This window comes from Morone saxatilis, unplaced genomic scaffold, assembly GCF_004916995.1.
Source record: "Morone saxatilis isolate NCDOM2014 unplaced genomic scaffold, NCSU_SB_2.0 Contig12, whole genome shotgun sequence".
Taxonomy (NCBI): domain Eukaryota; kingdom Metazoa; phylum Chordata; class Actinopteri; family Moronidae; genus Morone; species Morone saxatilis.
Genome location: NW_023339674.1, coordinates 11,900,198 through 11,916,835, shown reverse-complemented (window position 1 = coordinate 11,916,835; position 16,638 = coordinate 11,900,198). Strand labels below are relative to the sequence as shown.

Genomic DNA, 16,638 nt, shown 5'->3' with positions numbered 1-16,638 from the left:
TTTTTGTTAACAACTGTATTGTGTTTAAAGTGCAGGAGTTTATGTACAAAAATACAGCTGTGTTGGCCTCAGCACCCCAAAGAAAGAAAAAAAAAGAGAACAGAAGAAAGGCACAAACTCTGGGGAGGAGAGTGAGAAAAGAAAAGCAAAATACAGAACCGAGAGAGTGAATTTACAGAGAGAGAAGAGGATGAGAGCAATAAGAAAAGTGTGTTTTAGAAGAGAGGGGGAGCCTCCTTATACACCAGAGCAGCAGTTCTCAATCTGTTCGAGTTTTAAGTGTCGATTTTCCCTTTTCAGATACATTTTTATAAGACTACAGCAGACAAATATTGATGAATGAAAACTATTAAAAGAATCAACATTATGTTTTTTTAAAAATATATATATACTTCCCTCTGGGTTTCATAAATCAATGTTTTAATGCTCACATAAATCACACAGAAACCCACAAGCTGAGAACCGCCGCTCTGCACTTCGTCTACACACTCAATCAGGTAGAAACACTTGAGTCGAGGGAGCTGTAATTTTAATAAAAAAGGAGGAGGGAGGATTGATGAGGTTAGCTCTCCCTCACATTCATCACCCCTGAATATCCCTCATCAGTCCCATCATTCATCAACTGATTGGAGGCGCTGATGAAGAGGCTGTTGGGTATCAAACAGGACGGCGTGAGGATCTTTCAGCGACTGGAAGCTCACACTTCAGACTCTACTCTAACCCCTTCTGCTAAAAACAAACCTCCTTCTGTCCCTCTCGTGATGCTAGTGTGCCTGCTGTTGACCTTTAAGGGAACGACAGCAAGCAGTAGCTTTCTGTACCATTCCCTATCAACAAGCATTGCACACACTAAAGAAAATAAAGAAGAAAAAAAGAAGAATTCGGTTTCATTCTTTGTCTTTCAGGTCCAAAACATTCCCTACTAAAAAGCAGCATTCAGGCTAATAACAGTCTGGCTACCTAAAGCGGCACATCTAGCCCTCGCTATAAGATGCTTTATTCTTCTAGAACAAACGGACAACGTTTCTGAGCGTAGCACTCCCTCCTGTGGTCAACCACAGAAATGCACAAGTCCCTTTTCCCTACAGTCTAAGAGGGCTTAAAGAAAGCTCAGCATCTACTCTACAGGACACAAGAACGTCATTTACCTGTGAACACAATCACAACACAATCAGTAATCCTTATTCTAACTACTTCCCCACACTAGTCAGCCGTTCAAAACCTCACTTATTGTTCTGCCAGCACCGGGGCGTAAAACAGCAGAGCTCTATCAATGTCAATTAGCAGAAAGGAGCATTTAATCAAAGTGCTTTGGTGGGATTTGGGGCTGCGTGGAGGGAAGATGTGGGAAGAAACTGGGGTACATTTCCATTATTCATTCACTATCAATAAAGTGAGCTTTGCACTCATCTGTAGCCTCAGTCTTATTGAATATCTACTTTTTTTTTGTAAAGCTCCCATATGATTGAGATAAATATAAGCTAGGACCAGCAGGTGATAAAAATCTACATGGTTACATGTGGATAGCTTTCTAGACTATTGCACTTGCTTGACGATGTACCATCTTCAAATGGTTTGTCTATATTTGAGTAAAAACCCACTAAGATCCGATACAATCAATGTGATGGCACTAAAAGGCCTACATCATCTTACAATTCAAGATTTCCCGTGAGTACGGGCAATGGGCAAGCACACTTAAATCGACTAATAAACCAAGACACAATATCGTCATAACAGGAAGTAAACACCACACAATCGAAAACAAAAAGCAAGGATGTGAACACAGAGCCCTCATGGCACTCACCTCTGTGCAACTTTTAAATTTACAACATGTACATGTACAGTAAGTATACTTATTATCCGATTCCTAGAATCATCTTTATAAAAGAAAACTGTCCTCTAAAATACTTTTTGTTTTTCTGACCAGGCATGTCACAACATCAAGATGCATTATGTTTTTGACAACAAACAGTTCAAATAAGTAAACAGGCCTTGAAAATGGTTAAGACTTTAAATGGGAACCATACAATCGCAGGAAAACAGGTACAGTAGTTGCATAACCATTAATAGGAATGTGCATAAATGAGTTCTGACTTCAGCTAAATTTAAAATGAAACTTGGCGATTTATAAACACAGCCTACGCCTCTCCATACTGATGATAAAAAATGTCATTCAAAAGTCAGGATTATTGCCAGATAGTGAAAACTGCCGTCACTTTGAGGTCACTGGATACTGGTGGCAGTTACTGGATAGCTAGTTTATTTTTTGCAAAGATACTGTGACTTATAGCAGATATACCATACTAACTAAAAAATTAAAATTATTTTAGCCCAAAAACTAATTTCTCATTAACTGCTATAAATCACTGAACGCCTCTAAAATGGAGGGAATCAGCAAAACGTGGTGTAATTTGTTAACTAGGGAGGAAGACTATGTAGTAAAAAGTGACTACTGTTTCCTTTAATTGTGCTATAATCAATAATATCAATAATTATACATCGTTAACAGTCACTTAATTGAAAATGTGGATGTTCCACTTTGGAACAAAACTCTTCAGTAATGTCCAGAGTCGATGGCTTTAACCCTGTCACATTGATACAGACTAGCACCTGACGTTACAACACACCAAGGTGCAGCTGGCAGGAGCTGCGAGGTAAAGATGGTGGTTTTACTCATAGTACAGCAGGACACAGGAGCACATCTGACAGAGTTGGGCTTAGTTCACTCAGTCTCACTCAAGTGGAGCAAATGTCCAATAACCTGAAGGTCTTCAAGTTGTAATCAAGCGAGAATGAATTGTCTGGGTTATGATGTGTTCGCCTGTTAATTTGCAGTTTTTCAGTCAACTGACCCCAACTCTGAAACCTGGGCTTTACATTTCCTCTGATGTGCCTTGTTGTATAGTATGTTGTCGGTGTGTTTTACTGAGAGTGGACACTAAGTTTCATCCAGCTGCAGGCTAATAAACTCCTGCATGCACTTCCTGTACTGCATCTCGGTGGGGCTGTTGGTGTTATATTGACCTGACTGGCTGTAGGGCCCCTCCGCCTCTCGCATCTCCTCGTTCATCTTGGCCAGTCGCAACCTGGGGAGCAGATTGGGAAACAAGGACGTGACAAATTAGCCATAGATAAGAGATACAGTAGGTTTACGGCACACTCACAGGCCACAGTGTTACATCAACTCTGTACGCTGATTAAGTAGTGACACCTTGTGGAAAAAGTTGGTACAGCTTGTTTAATACAATTTACCCATTTTTTAAGCTGGTAATAAAATCATAAAAGGCCCAAAAATGTGCCTTTTGTAAATCAGCTGTATAATGATAATAATTTAATTAATTAATAAAATAATTAATAATTTTCTCTTTTCAGAAGCTGTTACAATAAATAATAATTATAACTTTCCAAACCAATGGCATTTTCTAACTTGCTTAACAAAACATCGCTATCGGTGATCAGTGTTTTCAAATGGTTCAATGTAGATAATAAATCAGATAATAGATGTGCTGGGTGGCTGTGTTTAACTCACAATATTAATACTAACAATCACGGTAAGAATAACACTCACAGTGTGACGATATCTGCGTTGGCGGCATCCACTGCTATTGTCAAGGGTGTTTTTTCATCAATGTCTGCAGCATTTTGATTTGCTCCCCTTTTTAAGAATAAACACACTTGCCTGAAACAGACAGAGAAGTTTGTCAGATCTGGGATGCATCACACTCTTCAAAACGCACTCAATCAATATTCTCTGAGTTTGGTGACGTAATATTAATGAGATATGTAAGACGAACCCTGTGTGTCCCAGCATGGTGGCGTGGTGGAGGGGTCCTCGGCCCTGAGCGTCCTGCTGGTTCACATTAGCTGCATTCTGGAGCAGAAACTCGCAGGTGACCAGCGAACCCTGAAATTAACCATTAATGTGAGATGTTATATACATTTCCAGTTACAAAACACACAAGATAAACTGTAAAACAATAAGTGTTATTATTATCTTAACATCAGGTGTTCTGTTGGCACATATTTGGCTGAAATTAATTCCAACTTGTCCAAATTTTCTTGACAGGTCTTTCAAACTATCCCTTCAGTATAGTAAATGGTTCTGAGCTGATCTGTAGCGTAGCTCACCCCCTGCACCGCCATGATGAGCGGCGTCCTCTTATCATCCTCTGTGTTGACCCAGTTGACCTCGGCTCCGTGGGCCAGCGCCTCCGCCATGTCTGGCAGGCTGCGGGCGCATGAGGCCCAGTATAGCTGCAGACCTGGGCTGTACTCCTTAGGCTCGTAGAAAACCACCTCCTTACAGGGCGACGGAGGAGGCAGCGTGGCAGGCATGGCCATGGGCGGAGGCTCGGCAGCCTCTGAAGAATTGGAGAGAAGAGATGTGAGTGAAATGGGTGGAAACATTAAATAACAACTAACCACTTGCCATTTAAACCTCAGACATTTTTCCTCAACAATAATTAGGTAAAATTAACTCCTTAACAACTGTCCTGTAATTCATTTTTAGTCAATTGGGTTTATGTATTAGTGTTATTATGTGCAGGTAGCTTGTAACTACACGCTGGTATGATGACATCTCTGTTAATCTTAACACTTGCAACACTTATTATGATTATGTGTTAAGTCAAACTGCATTAAGCACCTGTGGCTCTTTAACTTGCCATTTCTTCTTTCTTTTGCCCAATAACTTGCCTAATACGGTGTTAGCTTTAGATTTAAACAAGCAGGTCTATGTAATGAGAGAAGTGTGTGAGGGTATGTGTTTGTGTCTCACCTGCATCGGCGAGGCTGTTATTGGAGGGGGTGTTGGCCAGCATCTCCCTGCTCCCTTCAGAGCTGTTCTGGATGCCGCTGTCCGCACTTTTTACTGTAAATCAACGTCTGAATTACTACTTGTGGAAAAACGCACAGAGGTCATTCACTGAGCGTATAAAATAAAAGGAACACCTTCCTGCTGACTGTTTTGGTGGCGGAAAGCAAAAATATTTTGGCAGATCATAACACACAGCCCCCTTCTGTAGCCCATCAGAAGCCTTTTGATAAATGTGTTTTCTGTAAGTAAACAATGTTCGAACATTTGACGAGTGCTAATTTTTTTCCCAGTGAGATTACACAAGAAAACAGCAGGTGGTCCTCATATTTTGTACAGTTAGTCCCCAGCTGAAATCAACAGAAACAGAACTGGATGACAGATCCCCACCATCACCTTATGTTTCACTTCCCTAAATACCAAGAAAATGATGAGACACATACCAGACATTGACCAAAACCATGTGACAGAAACACTCCCCACCCCCGGCAAAAACAACATGGTACGCTCTGCAATGCTCTTAACATGACGGGATGGGTCCATTAGAAAGGTCTGGATGAGGGAGGAATAAAGGAGTGGATGAAGGGGTTGTCAGTCCACAGCCCCAAAGCAGTGAATACAAATGGAAAGAGGGGATGGAGAAGCAAGCGAAACACTAAGCATTTAGTACTTACTGCTCCTGAGCTTGGAGGAGTTGTCAAAGTAGGAGAAGAGCGAGTCAAGCTCGTCAGGACAGAAGAGAGAGTCGCGGCGGGCCTCCAAGCCGCTGGCAACAGCTACGTTAGGGATAATGGGAGTTCGGAGGGCGTAAATTGAGTGGCAGGGTGGGGAGTTTTAGGGTAGGCGGTGGGAGCAGAGGTTAATCCAGAAGCACAGAACAGCCAGGGGAGGATAGAAAGAGAGAGAATGTGAACAAGAGATTGAGGAAGAGGAGAGAGAGGAAAGCAGGGTGAAAGCAGAGATAGTTAGACTACCAGCTCAGTCGACACTGGAAGAGACAGATTACGAGAAGCAATGGGAGGCAAAGAGGGCTTAGACATATGCTGTTCGCAGAGAACATACAGTATGCCGATGGGTGGACACTTCTCCACAACAGTGCAACTATCACACAAATCATCATAAAGAAAAGGTGGCCACAATCACAGATGACACTGGCTCTAAAAGTTCTGTTTCTGAGGTTGGACGACAGAAAAATCCAAACCTCTGAAATTCTATTGTATTTGTTTTGTAACCAGGTAACTTAAAATTGGAAGTTTATAAAACAATGCTGATCAAATTCATCCAGCTAAAATTCACTTTTTAGTGGTTAACTTTTGTGTGATCGCCGACATAATGCAGGTCAGGATCAGCACCTCTGATTGAGTTTTATTGTCAGTTTTATTTTGTGAATCATGTTATTCATTAAGTTCAGAGATGAGGGAAAGGTTACAGAAAACACAAACTCTTATGTTGAAGGTGTATTACGTTTGTTCATTTTTCTACTGACCGGACTGTCCGGAGGCGTTTGAACCAGGTCGGAGTTTTGGGGTGGGTGGTGGCGGTCTTGGGGGCAGATGTTCAGAACTGCTGCTCAGCCTCTTCTCCTGTTTGCTCAGAGAAACCACTTTATCGCGGAGCTCCTCGTCAGACGGCCGGCGTACAAACCGGCGGTCCACGTATTTGGCTTTGATGTAGGCCTCTACCTCGTGTCTGTTAGGAACAGGAAGCATAGGGTTTTGTTCGTGAATAATATGAGGAATTTGAGCTGTCTGCTGGTAAATTACTACAGTTTATCTACTCAAACCAAGCTGAATTTGATGTATGTGTGTGTTTAATTTACTAGGCCAAAGTCACATTTTTTATACACTAAGACTAAAATGCCTCTTAAAAATTAATTGAGAAATTAATTAAGGGAGAAAATAAGCATTTATATATTTATATATATTTATTATTTATAGATCTTTTGGTCTTTTCTACCTTGGATCTCCTGGCTGGGGTTTTCTGGATCCTAGCTCCTCTCGCCGAGCCTCATAGATCTGGTTGATCGCTCCATTTCCCAGTTCACACATCAACTGTGAAAGGTGTACAAAAACGTTAGCAATACAAAACACACATGGATAATCAACCAGGACGTGGAGCGTATAACTCAGCTACAGTGATTGTAAAGCATATACGAAAACAGATAAAGAGAAAATAAATGTGTGTGCAATAAAAATAAATTAAAAGTAATTCATGGATTATCAGCACTTGATTAAAGCTTTCTGAGTTTACACTGGATGTTCATGTACATTCGTTTTTCCTCACTCACCTTTAGTAGTTCGGGCTCCCATGTATCCAAAGTCAAAGACCGGACCTTAGAGAAATGCACTCCCAGACTCCTGCAGATGAACGAAGCATTAAAAAATGGACAATGACATTCGTCATTATGTTTTTTTTTGTAAAAGGGATAAAGTCTAAATGCTGGAAAGTCTTTATACTTTTCAACACTTTTGAGTGTAGTTCAGGATTTATCCACAAGGTGAAAATTGGGGTCTGCGGATTGATGGGCATTAATTCATTATGTCATTGATAACAAACCCCTGTATGTAGAGAACCTAGTTTTCAGATAAACATGCAGTACTCTGACTGCTCTATGCCTTTGTTTGTAATATATGAAGACAATTTCCATAATTGAAACTCTTAAATTTCCAAATCCACTCTCGTTAGGAAATCACAATAAAGACTTAAGATATTTTAGTTTTTAGCCTGAATGATAATTAAATATTTTACTCTGGACAGACATTAAAATGTCATCACAACATGCAGGCTCGGTGTTCATTACAGTGAGTTTACATTTAATTAAATCCCTAAACACCAACATTTTGTATACTCATAAGCATTAACACTATGGCCCCTGATGGAAAAGATTTTCCATAACTAAGTCAACATACAACGGCCACTTTTCATTCTTTCCAGTTTCCACCAAACCAAAATGAACTAAAAATGAACTGTATGCCTGCAGCAGCGGTAGATAAATAAATCAAATGTGCTGATATTAGTTCCTGCTGTTTATTATTTTCTCTCAGATCGCCTTTCTGGAATAAATTTTCATAGCACTTGAATGTATAAGTTGGTTATTTAAGAATTTAATGACTTTGTATCATCCTTTGTCATTATCTGTTTCTTTTAGTTTGATATTTTATTTTTCTATCACCTCTATGGCGATTGCCATGTGTCTAGCTTTTTGTAATCTCAACATTAAAAGACCTATTAAAAGCATTTGGTTAACAAAACCGTAGGACTTTACCTGTGGATACCAGAGCACTGTATACAGAGGGTGATGCCCAGATTGATGCTGGCCCAGCGGGGGTCTGGCTGGCCACAGTCGCAGCAGCAGGCGTTGCCTGGGATGGCCAGGACCTTCTGCAGGGCACTCTCTCCTTTCAGTGATCTCTCCTTCGGTTCGCCACCAGAGTCCAGGCTCCCTGTCGACGTGGACGACTTCCTATCCAGCTTCTGGCGTGAGAGAGACAAGAATACACAGACGTCCAGAAGGATGGTTAACATTTATTAAGATGGGATAGAGCACAGAGGATGAAATTTAATTAAATGTAACTTTATCCCTGTGGTGTGATTGGGACAAACACTAACAGCCTACACAAAGAAAAACTGAATGTAAAGAGTATAGGAAACTGGTGTTATATACATAAACACAGGTTCATTAAACTCTTTATTGATTCATCTATCTAATGTATATGTGAGTCTCTTCAACAATCCACTCAGTATCAGTGTGTTTGGTTTTTACCTCGCCGTCATCTCCCTTGTCACGGAAGGCGGTGGCGATGCTGTTCTGGACGGCTTTGATCCAGGCCTGTCGCAGCTTCTCTGAGTCTGCCTGCATCATACAGCTCCTGTTGGGACACACAAGCATCACACAACTGCTGTGTGTGTGTGTGTGTGTGTGTGTGTGTGGATACACTGCTACTCCGCCTTCCCACCTTTAGTAACATATTCCAGTGCTCATTAGACTGATTAGGAGAGATATTTCAGTGAGTCAAACTTACTTTGTGGGTGATACCACTTCGAAACAAAAGCGACGCTCTATGTCCTCACAGTGTTTGACTGTACATAGTCTCAGGTCCTCCACCACCACTGTAGGGTTGTCCTGAGGGGACAGCACAGCAGCTTTGGTTAAACACAATACACAGACACACACACACACAGACACACAATTTGCTAATGTTTTTATCAAGCAGGCAGTGACAAGGTCAACTTTGGTGACTATACCATGGGTTGGTGTGGTTGTCCCCTGCTCTCAGGGTGTAGACAAAAATGCAAAAATCATAACACGCCGTGAAACAGCAAATCTATGCAGCAGCTTTGCATAGATACATTTTCCATAGACACTTTTTGCAATGGCAAAATGTGTGGAAAACATCAAAGTCAAAAATATTTGGCTTAGAAATACGACTTTCTTTCTTCTTTAGTATTACACAATGCAAATGAATGTGTATATCTTCACTGGATGATAAATGTAAACTAAAAAGAAATAGAGCATAATGTGACTTTCCCAGTATAATGCTGTTTACATCTACAACAACTACACATCAATACATCTTCACATACAGCTGTGGTTCATCCTACGCTAAATGTCTGTTTGTGTTGACTACTACAGCCCTTAAATGAAGCTACAGCCTCCTGTTAAAAAATACATTGGATGGTATTTGTGCTGGAAGTCAAACACATGCATATTTGATTGCGGTCAGTGTGCAGGGAGTCACTTGACGTACCTTAAATTTCTTCTGGTAAACTAGCTGATTGTTCTGGATGGAGAACCAACGCCTGAAAGGAGATCACGAGAAAAACAAAGTCACATGCAGGCGCCAGTGATGCTGCTACAATAACACGCTTTGACATAATTTTAGTGTGGATGAGATCGACGGCAATGCCTAGAGAGAGAGCTGATGAGTAGATACATTTATTAACAGGGTCATGTTACTGTATTTAAATACAGTACAACTATGGTATTTTAAAAAGATATATGTACTGAAAAAAGGAAACAATCAGCAGCATTTAGTCAATAAAGGCAGACTCATAAACACTTCATTATTCATTACATCTTTCAAAAACTGGGTTATTTGCCCTGTTTTATTTGTTTTGTTGATATTCACTTCGGAATAAATGTATGAGAAAAGCAATCCCAATGAAAGCCTCATCTGTACATGTTTTATGGAGATTTAGGTTCAGAGGTATAAATACAACTAATATGGTCCAACTTTAAAAGAAACAGCGGTATGACCCTTTCAATCAGTTAAATAATGTACTGTATTAACCTCTTTCTTCTACATCTAACCCAATTATATTCTTGTGACTGTGATAAAAAAGGTACTTGCTGAGTTATCAAAATGCCAAGCACCTTTAATATCTCTGTAAAACATTTTGACGACAGTGCTTGCCCTACTAAATCCACAACCAGCCCACGAGAGCTATTCTTTATCATAAAATTGAATTTTCAATGTATTCACGTGGATGCTAATTGAACTGCGTCTGTCGTACCTATTCCACGTCTTGAAGGCATTGCTGGCCCTCTTAAAGAGATAACCTTCCATGGCGATGCCGTTGTCTGCATCCACATTGTACTCCAGCTTGGTGTCGTCATTTGAGAAGTCCTGAAAAAGAGACAAGAAGAAGATGGAAAGGAAGTGAGAGTGTCAGAAAAAATTAGGAAAGAGCAAAGACAAAGGACAGAGAGGAGAAAAGGTAGAGAAAGAAAACAAACAATTCCAGTGTTAAAATAAAATATTCCACATAATCAGGATTTACAATATTAACCATCTCCTGTGTTCTTTTGGTACTAGTGATTGTGTCCAGTGTCGAGTGACTCTGCATTTTTCCCAAAGTCACAAATTAGGACTATGAGTCTCAGTTGAGCTAAGTGACCTTGTACAAAGCAGCAATGCACAGCTGCTGCTCACACAACACCACCTGAGTGATGTTTTACTCCAAGAACTGAAAAAGACAGAAACAACACTCATAGCTTAAGCTAACAGTGTAATAATCTAGTTTAATTAATTCTGTGTATTGCCTGAGATAGAAGGTCAAATGTAGATCGAACAAAATACTGAAAGACCTCTAATGTGGAGTTACACCACACTTCATTGAGATTTATCTCAAGACTCCAACTGTTCCATCCACCTTTTCCCCTCTGTCTATGAAGGGAAAATTTGAAATTGAAATAGCAAGGAAACATAACATATACCAGGATAATACATAACCAGCTACAAGTTTTGTCGTGGAAACTGAAAAATCCGTTCTTGCCCAGTTCAGGTGAGAGTTGGCAATTAAATACCAGGAGACGCACATCATGTCACGTGTCCATCCCATGATCCTACTCCTCAAATACCTCCACACTTGTACTGCTTTGTGCTACAGATACACAAAAAGAGGTTTCAACCCCCTCCATGCTAAACGCCTTTACAATGGGCAGCTTATATTCAGTAAACAAACAACTTAAACTTGGCTATACATGGTGGCTACATCTGTTCATTAAGCATAAAGCATAAAGCATGTCAACAACAGCAACAGTATAAAAACAAAAACACCATCATTACGAGAAAAACATGTTTATCGGGAAATTTCCCACACAGTACGATTCAGTTTGATTCTGTGTGCAAGAAGCACAAGATGAATTAAATCAAGTAAATGGTTAATGTCTTTAAAAAAAATGGAGGCTACATTAAAATACTGGAAACACAACAACGAATGTTAACTATTATCTAGTTATTTAGCTACATGTAGGTGGTTGGTGAGTTAGTTATTGTCCTCCAAAGAGTACACTTTTAAAGTGAGCTTTCATGCATATTTTGTCTCACCAACGTTGTTGTTGTAACCCAATCTGGTGTGTTGTCATGGGACTGTCCCAGTGGCCGGTCTAGTTTTAACTACCTGAGCTGCTGCCACACTTTCCTGACACCCTCCCAGGTTTCTCAGTACCAAGTGACACACAACACCGTGATGCATGCATGGATGTGTGTGTGTGTGTGTCCTTGTGGAGTCAATTTACACAGCGTGTCACCATCCCCACAACCAATTACAGCTTTAGGTCTGTTACTGTAATGAGCTGTGGCGTCTTCTTCTCTGTTGTCCTTCTAGAAACATCCAGTGTCTTTTTCTGACACATACCAGTCTGATTCACCTTGTCCTCCATTATGAAACCAATTAGCTGTGGTGCTCTGATATAAAAATGTGTATGTCTCCAACAAACTGAAGTGAGTTTAAATATTGAGAGCAGAAGTTTAACTTGGATGAGTGAAATAGCTGTTAAAGACAGAGCTTTTGCGTCCTATTGATATTTTTCTGTCTTTGTTCTAGATTTTCTCTTTACATATTGATATTTTAATAGTTTTATTTTAAATTCTTCCTACAAATAAGATTTTTCTGAGTACGTTGTTGAGGATGAAAGCACTCTCCAATAAAGTGTACTCAAACTAAAATTTACACTAATCTTTACATGGATGCTTTAGAAACTTTTATAGAGACTTTTTATAAAGTGCTCTTGAGCATAGATCAGATCCAACAGCAAGAACAACCTAAAATCAACCCGACTCCCACGATGAAGAGTTCCACCTACAGTGACACTGGACAGCCTCACCTCTCTTAATGTCAATTTACTTCTGGTGCATGTCTGCACATTGTCCATTTGTGGATGCATGTTGTCTCTCATTGCTTTGATCTTTAAATGTAACTTGAGAAAAAGCTTCAGTTAAACCCCTCTGCCCTGTGATACCATGCTGTATCGGATGGATGCACGCGCACACACAGACACAGGCACACACACAGACACACAGAGAAGCAAGTGCAATTTTCCAGCATGACATACACTGGGACAACTGAGGTTATTTTGGGTGCACAAGGGGAACAAATGTGTCTGTACTAAGCTTATAAACACAAAGGCAATGGAAAGTACCAATCAAAACGTTCAACAAATCACCTTTTCCTAGAAGTGGGACTAAATTACCCTTGTAGTGGGGCCACACAATTCTCCCAGTCATCCTAATAACACATTTTTTTAAGCTAAGAATGTATAGTAAAAAAAGTACCACAGATTCATAACTCAGAACCTCAGCAGTGGTATGATGCCTGACTGAATAAGGAAACCACCCATAATTCAGCTTAGGCCTGGGACAACATAACACCAAAACTGACCTCTTTGATGCATGTGTGTGTTCAATCACACATGTACACACACACGCAAGCACAAATATCCATACAAACATAAACAGTCCCTAATTAAGACCGAGGCCAAAGAATGAAACAACACTGTTGCTGTCATGTGAAAGCCTCTGTGGTTCTCTTGTTAGATGGGTCTGATGCTTGGGGCTGGGAAACCATTTTCAACCCTGTCACATACATTTAAAAACAGGTAGTGGTCAAATTATAAGTAAGGAAGCTGTTCTTGGTTCCTGAAACATGTTAGAGATACTAGGGTTTCGCCTGACAACACAGTCACAAAGTGATCAACTGCAAAGTAACAAACACTCACTGACGTCAAACCAGCAACCTTAGTTTACTGTAGCAGACACTGGCACCAACAATGAGGCATCAAACCAAACATGCTGCATAATCAACACAAATGCATGTGGTACACTCTCAAATGAGGAAGCAGACATAGATGCAAACATCTACACAAACACTGCAATGCAGTCTCTTAGCGTGTGCAGGAGAGCAGAGGAGATGAAAGACAGGGGCAGGTAGGGTTACAAACGGAAGTCAGATGGAAATCGATGCAGTGACTCTACGTACAGAGGACGACCTCCAAGCGCAAAAGTTGCGGCAGTCTGGTAAAGAGTGGAGCTCAGTCACCTCCTAAAATGTCACACACAGCAAGAGAACGGCACACAGAGAAAAGAAATGTGTATTTCCTTAAGAAATCATTGATTCATCAAAATTAAAATGACGTATAGACAAGAGAAAACACTCAAGCTAAAGAAGCACAGACATAAACACAGACTATTACTATAAATAGCCATGGGCACAAAGGCAATGTCACGTGCACGGACACACGCACACACACATATACACACACACACACACACACTAACTCAATCTCATCTCTTTTCGGTGCACTCACCAGATACCAAACGTAGTGAAAACGGCTGAAAATCTTCATTTTTCACAGATTTTATGGAGTTTATGTGTGTGTGTGTATTTCTCCCGTGAGGCCGATGAATCTTCGCTATCTCAAAGTCTCCCTGTGTAGCATCTCAATGTGAGTCTGTGACTCTAAACAGCCTGGCCTCACTACAACAAACTCTCACCTCCTCCTCCTCTCCTGTGGCTGTCTGTGTCTATCAAAACTTTCGTCACTGCCTCTGCTGCTGCTCCTCCCCCTGAGGCCTCACGCACTAAGCGAAGGTCACCTGCACGTATGTGTGTGTGTGAGTGTGCGTGTGTGATGCTAGTGTGACTGCTGGGTTAGAATAATCAAGTGGACCATGCAGAGGAGCTCGGGCATCAAACATTTATACTGACTTCAGCTTAATAGACGTGCACTCAGCTTTTCTTCTCACTAGTGAGTATGTAAATAAAGTAGCCAACCCTTTAACCACGCTGAATGTTTATAATGTTTGAGCCTTTAAAATGTGTGCATTTAGTGTGCATGACTGTTAATAGACACTGGCTTATTATCCCAGAAACACAATCACCATTTTAATACCTTAGTCGTTAAAAAAACCCTGACACATATTCTCTTTAAGTCAGCAACCCGTCTCTCGTGTGGCACGATTGTGACATTGTCATGTCATTTTGTGGTTGCAGTGCTGCAGTTGAGTAATGCACACAGGCAGACAGGAGGCATACTAAACATAACCTCAGGACCCCCTTCAACTCTCATGAGGATAGAAGGTTTCATCAGTACAATGAAAATGATAATGGGAAATAGAATGGCTTCATGTGCAAGCACAAATAAAGAGGACAGTATGCACAGGAATGAAAAGACTGTCCTAACAAGGGAAATACGTAAAGATTTTAATGTCAACTGGCTTACAACACATAATAAAATGAAGGGGGCGGATATGGTCACTCATCAATACTAACAATTCCCCATTCACTAATTACATTACAAGACTCTCGCTTTCTGGCTCAAGTATAAAAGAAAACATTCTGTGCCCAGTGCATCAACGCAAATAACACTAGAGGCTAAGGCCAATACAGATCATTAGATCAGTTTATACTAACCATACTTTTATTAAATCAGCATTGTATGTTCAAGTCTATATACACACTTGCAACCTGCTGAATGGCCTTCGAAAGAGTGTCAGCCTAATATTACAGTAAAAAATATTTGTGCACTTGGACCTACAACATTATGGAAATATTAATGTTTGGAATAATTCATTAAAGGGTCCAGTGTGTAGGATTTAGTGGTATATAGCGGTGTGGTTGTGTAGTGGGGAGGTGGTTGTAGCAACTCCCTTGCTTCAACCCTTTCCCTTCCAAGTGCGAAGGAGAAACTATGATGGCCGCAAAAAATGTGAATACCCCCATCGAGAGCCGGTGTTTGGTTTGTTCTGGTAGAAACATGCCGGTTCAACATATCAGACTCCATGGAAGGTGACCCGCAGCACCTGTAGTTATTAAAGGCTCATTCTAAGGTAACAAAAACATAACAATCCTTATATTCAGGTGATTATACACTAACAACAATAGAGTTCTATGTATTATATTCAATTCCTGCCAATAGATCCTCCTAAATGTTACAAACTGGACCTTTAAGTAATGCAGCACCAGAGGGAAGCCATTGTAAAGTGTTACCAAGTCATCTAAACAGCAAATGTTGCCTTTGTCTATTTCCAAGGTAAAACATTTCTTTACCACTGCACTTGTAGAATGACATACCCATACTGAGTACTCTTAGCATTCAACTGGAAACCTTTGAAAAATAAATTAACAGAAATGTGATAAAGACCACCCTTCTTGCCTTAAATAAGTCGGTTTAACATCTGTAAATAACTGAACCCATCTGAGCACAAACCATGCAGCAGTGTGGAAAGCCACGTGCAATGAGGCATAATGGTATCAAAACAGTCTTAATCTGATTAATGAATCAAGGGTGACACATGCGTAGATTAACTGCAAAAGGCACAAGGACACACGTGACAACTGAAATCTAATAAATTGCATCACATCATGCATGTTCCCTGTTTAAACTCATTATGAATAACCTCCCTCACTACAAATGACGTGAGCTGCAGAGGAGTTACAGGTAAGTGTACAGTATCTATAAAACCATGCAGACATGACACAGAAGAGACAGCGAGGGGACAAAAGGAAGAGCAACACAGCTTACCTGCAGAGCAGCCTGAAGTGAGTAGAAGTAGAGATGGGGGGGAAAGAGCAGTAGTAGAGGAAAAGAAGAGACAGTTGGTTACACTCCGTCAGCCAGACGAGAGAGAGAGCAGTGGGAGCGAGGCAATATAAAAATAGCATCTAGATAAATTGAGGGAGGGTAGGTGGAGGATAGGTGCTCAAGGACAGATGGAAGTTGGAGCACGTACCATCACTGACCGAGAGCAAAAGGGAAGAGAGAGAGAGGACGAGAGACACAGAGGGGGAAAGGCACACACAAAAAGAGTAAAAAGCAGCAGATGGAAAGAACATTTCAGAAGAAGAACTACTAGCAGTTAAGAGACTGAAATGAATGTCACTGAGGCAGAGAAATGAACAGAAGTCGAGCAGACAACAGCTGGGTAACGGTCTAACAGATGTTGTCTGTTAATGATGCTGTGTGATGTACAATTAAAGCTACGGAAATTAATTACCACCTCATGTTGTAACATAACACCCCACATCCTGCTGAACTTCACATT

The 16,638-nt window shown here is 40.6% G+C and overlaps 1 protein-coding gene across 1 annotated transcript in view; it reads right to left on the bottom strand.

The window, feature by feature from the left end:
• The window catches only part of LOC118321367 (arf-GAP with coiled-coil, ANK repeat and PH domain-containing protein 2-like), a 32,715-nt gene continuing 16,077 nt past the window's right edge, over window positions 1-16,638 (bottom strand). The window contains exons 9-23 of the mRNA XM_035652631.1: window positions 16,119-16,130; window positions 13,574-13,636; window positions 10,328-10,440; window positions 9,562-9,613; window positions 8,836-8,936; window positions 8,577-8,682; window positions 8,079-8,287; window positions 7,101-7,170; window positions 6,770-6,864; window positions 6,300-6,502; window positions 4,778-4,870; window positions 4,129-4,361; window positions 3,795-3,904; window positions 3,569-3,679; window positions 1-3,086 (exon numbers count right to left, since the gene is read on the bottom strand). Coding sequence (XP_035508524.1) covers window positions 2,939-3,086; window positions 3,569-3,679; window positions 3,795-3,904; window positions 4,129-4,361; window positions 4,778-4,870; window positions 6,300-6,502; window positions 6,770-6,864; window positions 7,101-7,170; window positions 8,079-8,287; window positions 8,577-8,682; window positions 8,836-8,936; window positions 9,562-9,613; window positions 10,328-10,440; window positions 13,574-13,636; window positions 16,119-16,130 — 1,719 coding nt within the window. The 3' untranslated portion in view covers window positions 1-2,938. The remainder of the gene's footprint in view (window positions 3,087-3,568; window positions 3,680-3,794; window positions 3,905-4,128; window positions 4,362-4,777; window positions 4,871-6,299; window positions 6,503-6,769; window positions 6,865-7,100; window positions 7,171-8,078; window positions 8,288-8,576; window positions 8,683-8,835; window positions 8,937-9,561; window positions 9,614-10,327; window positions 10,441-13,573; window positions 13,637-16,118; window positions 16,131-16,638) is intronic.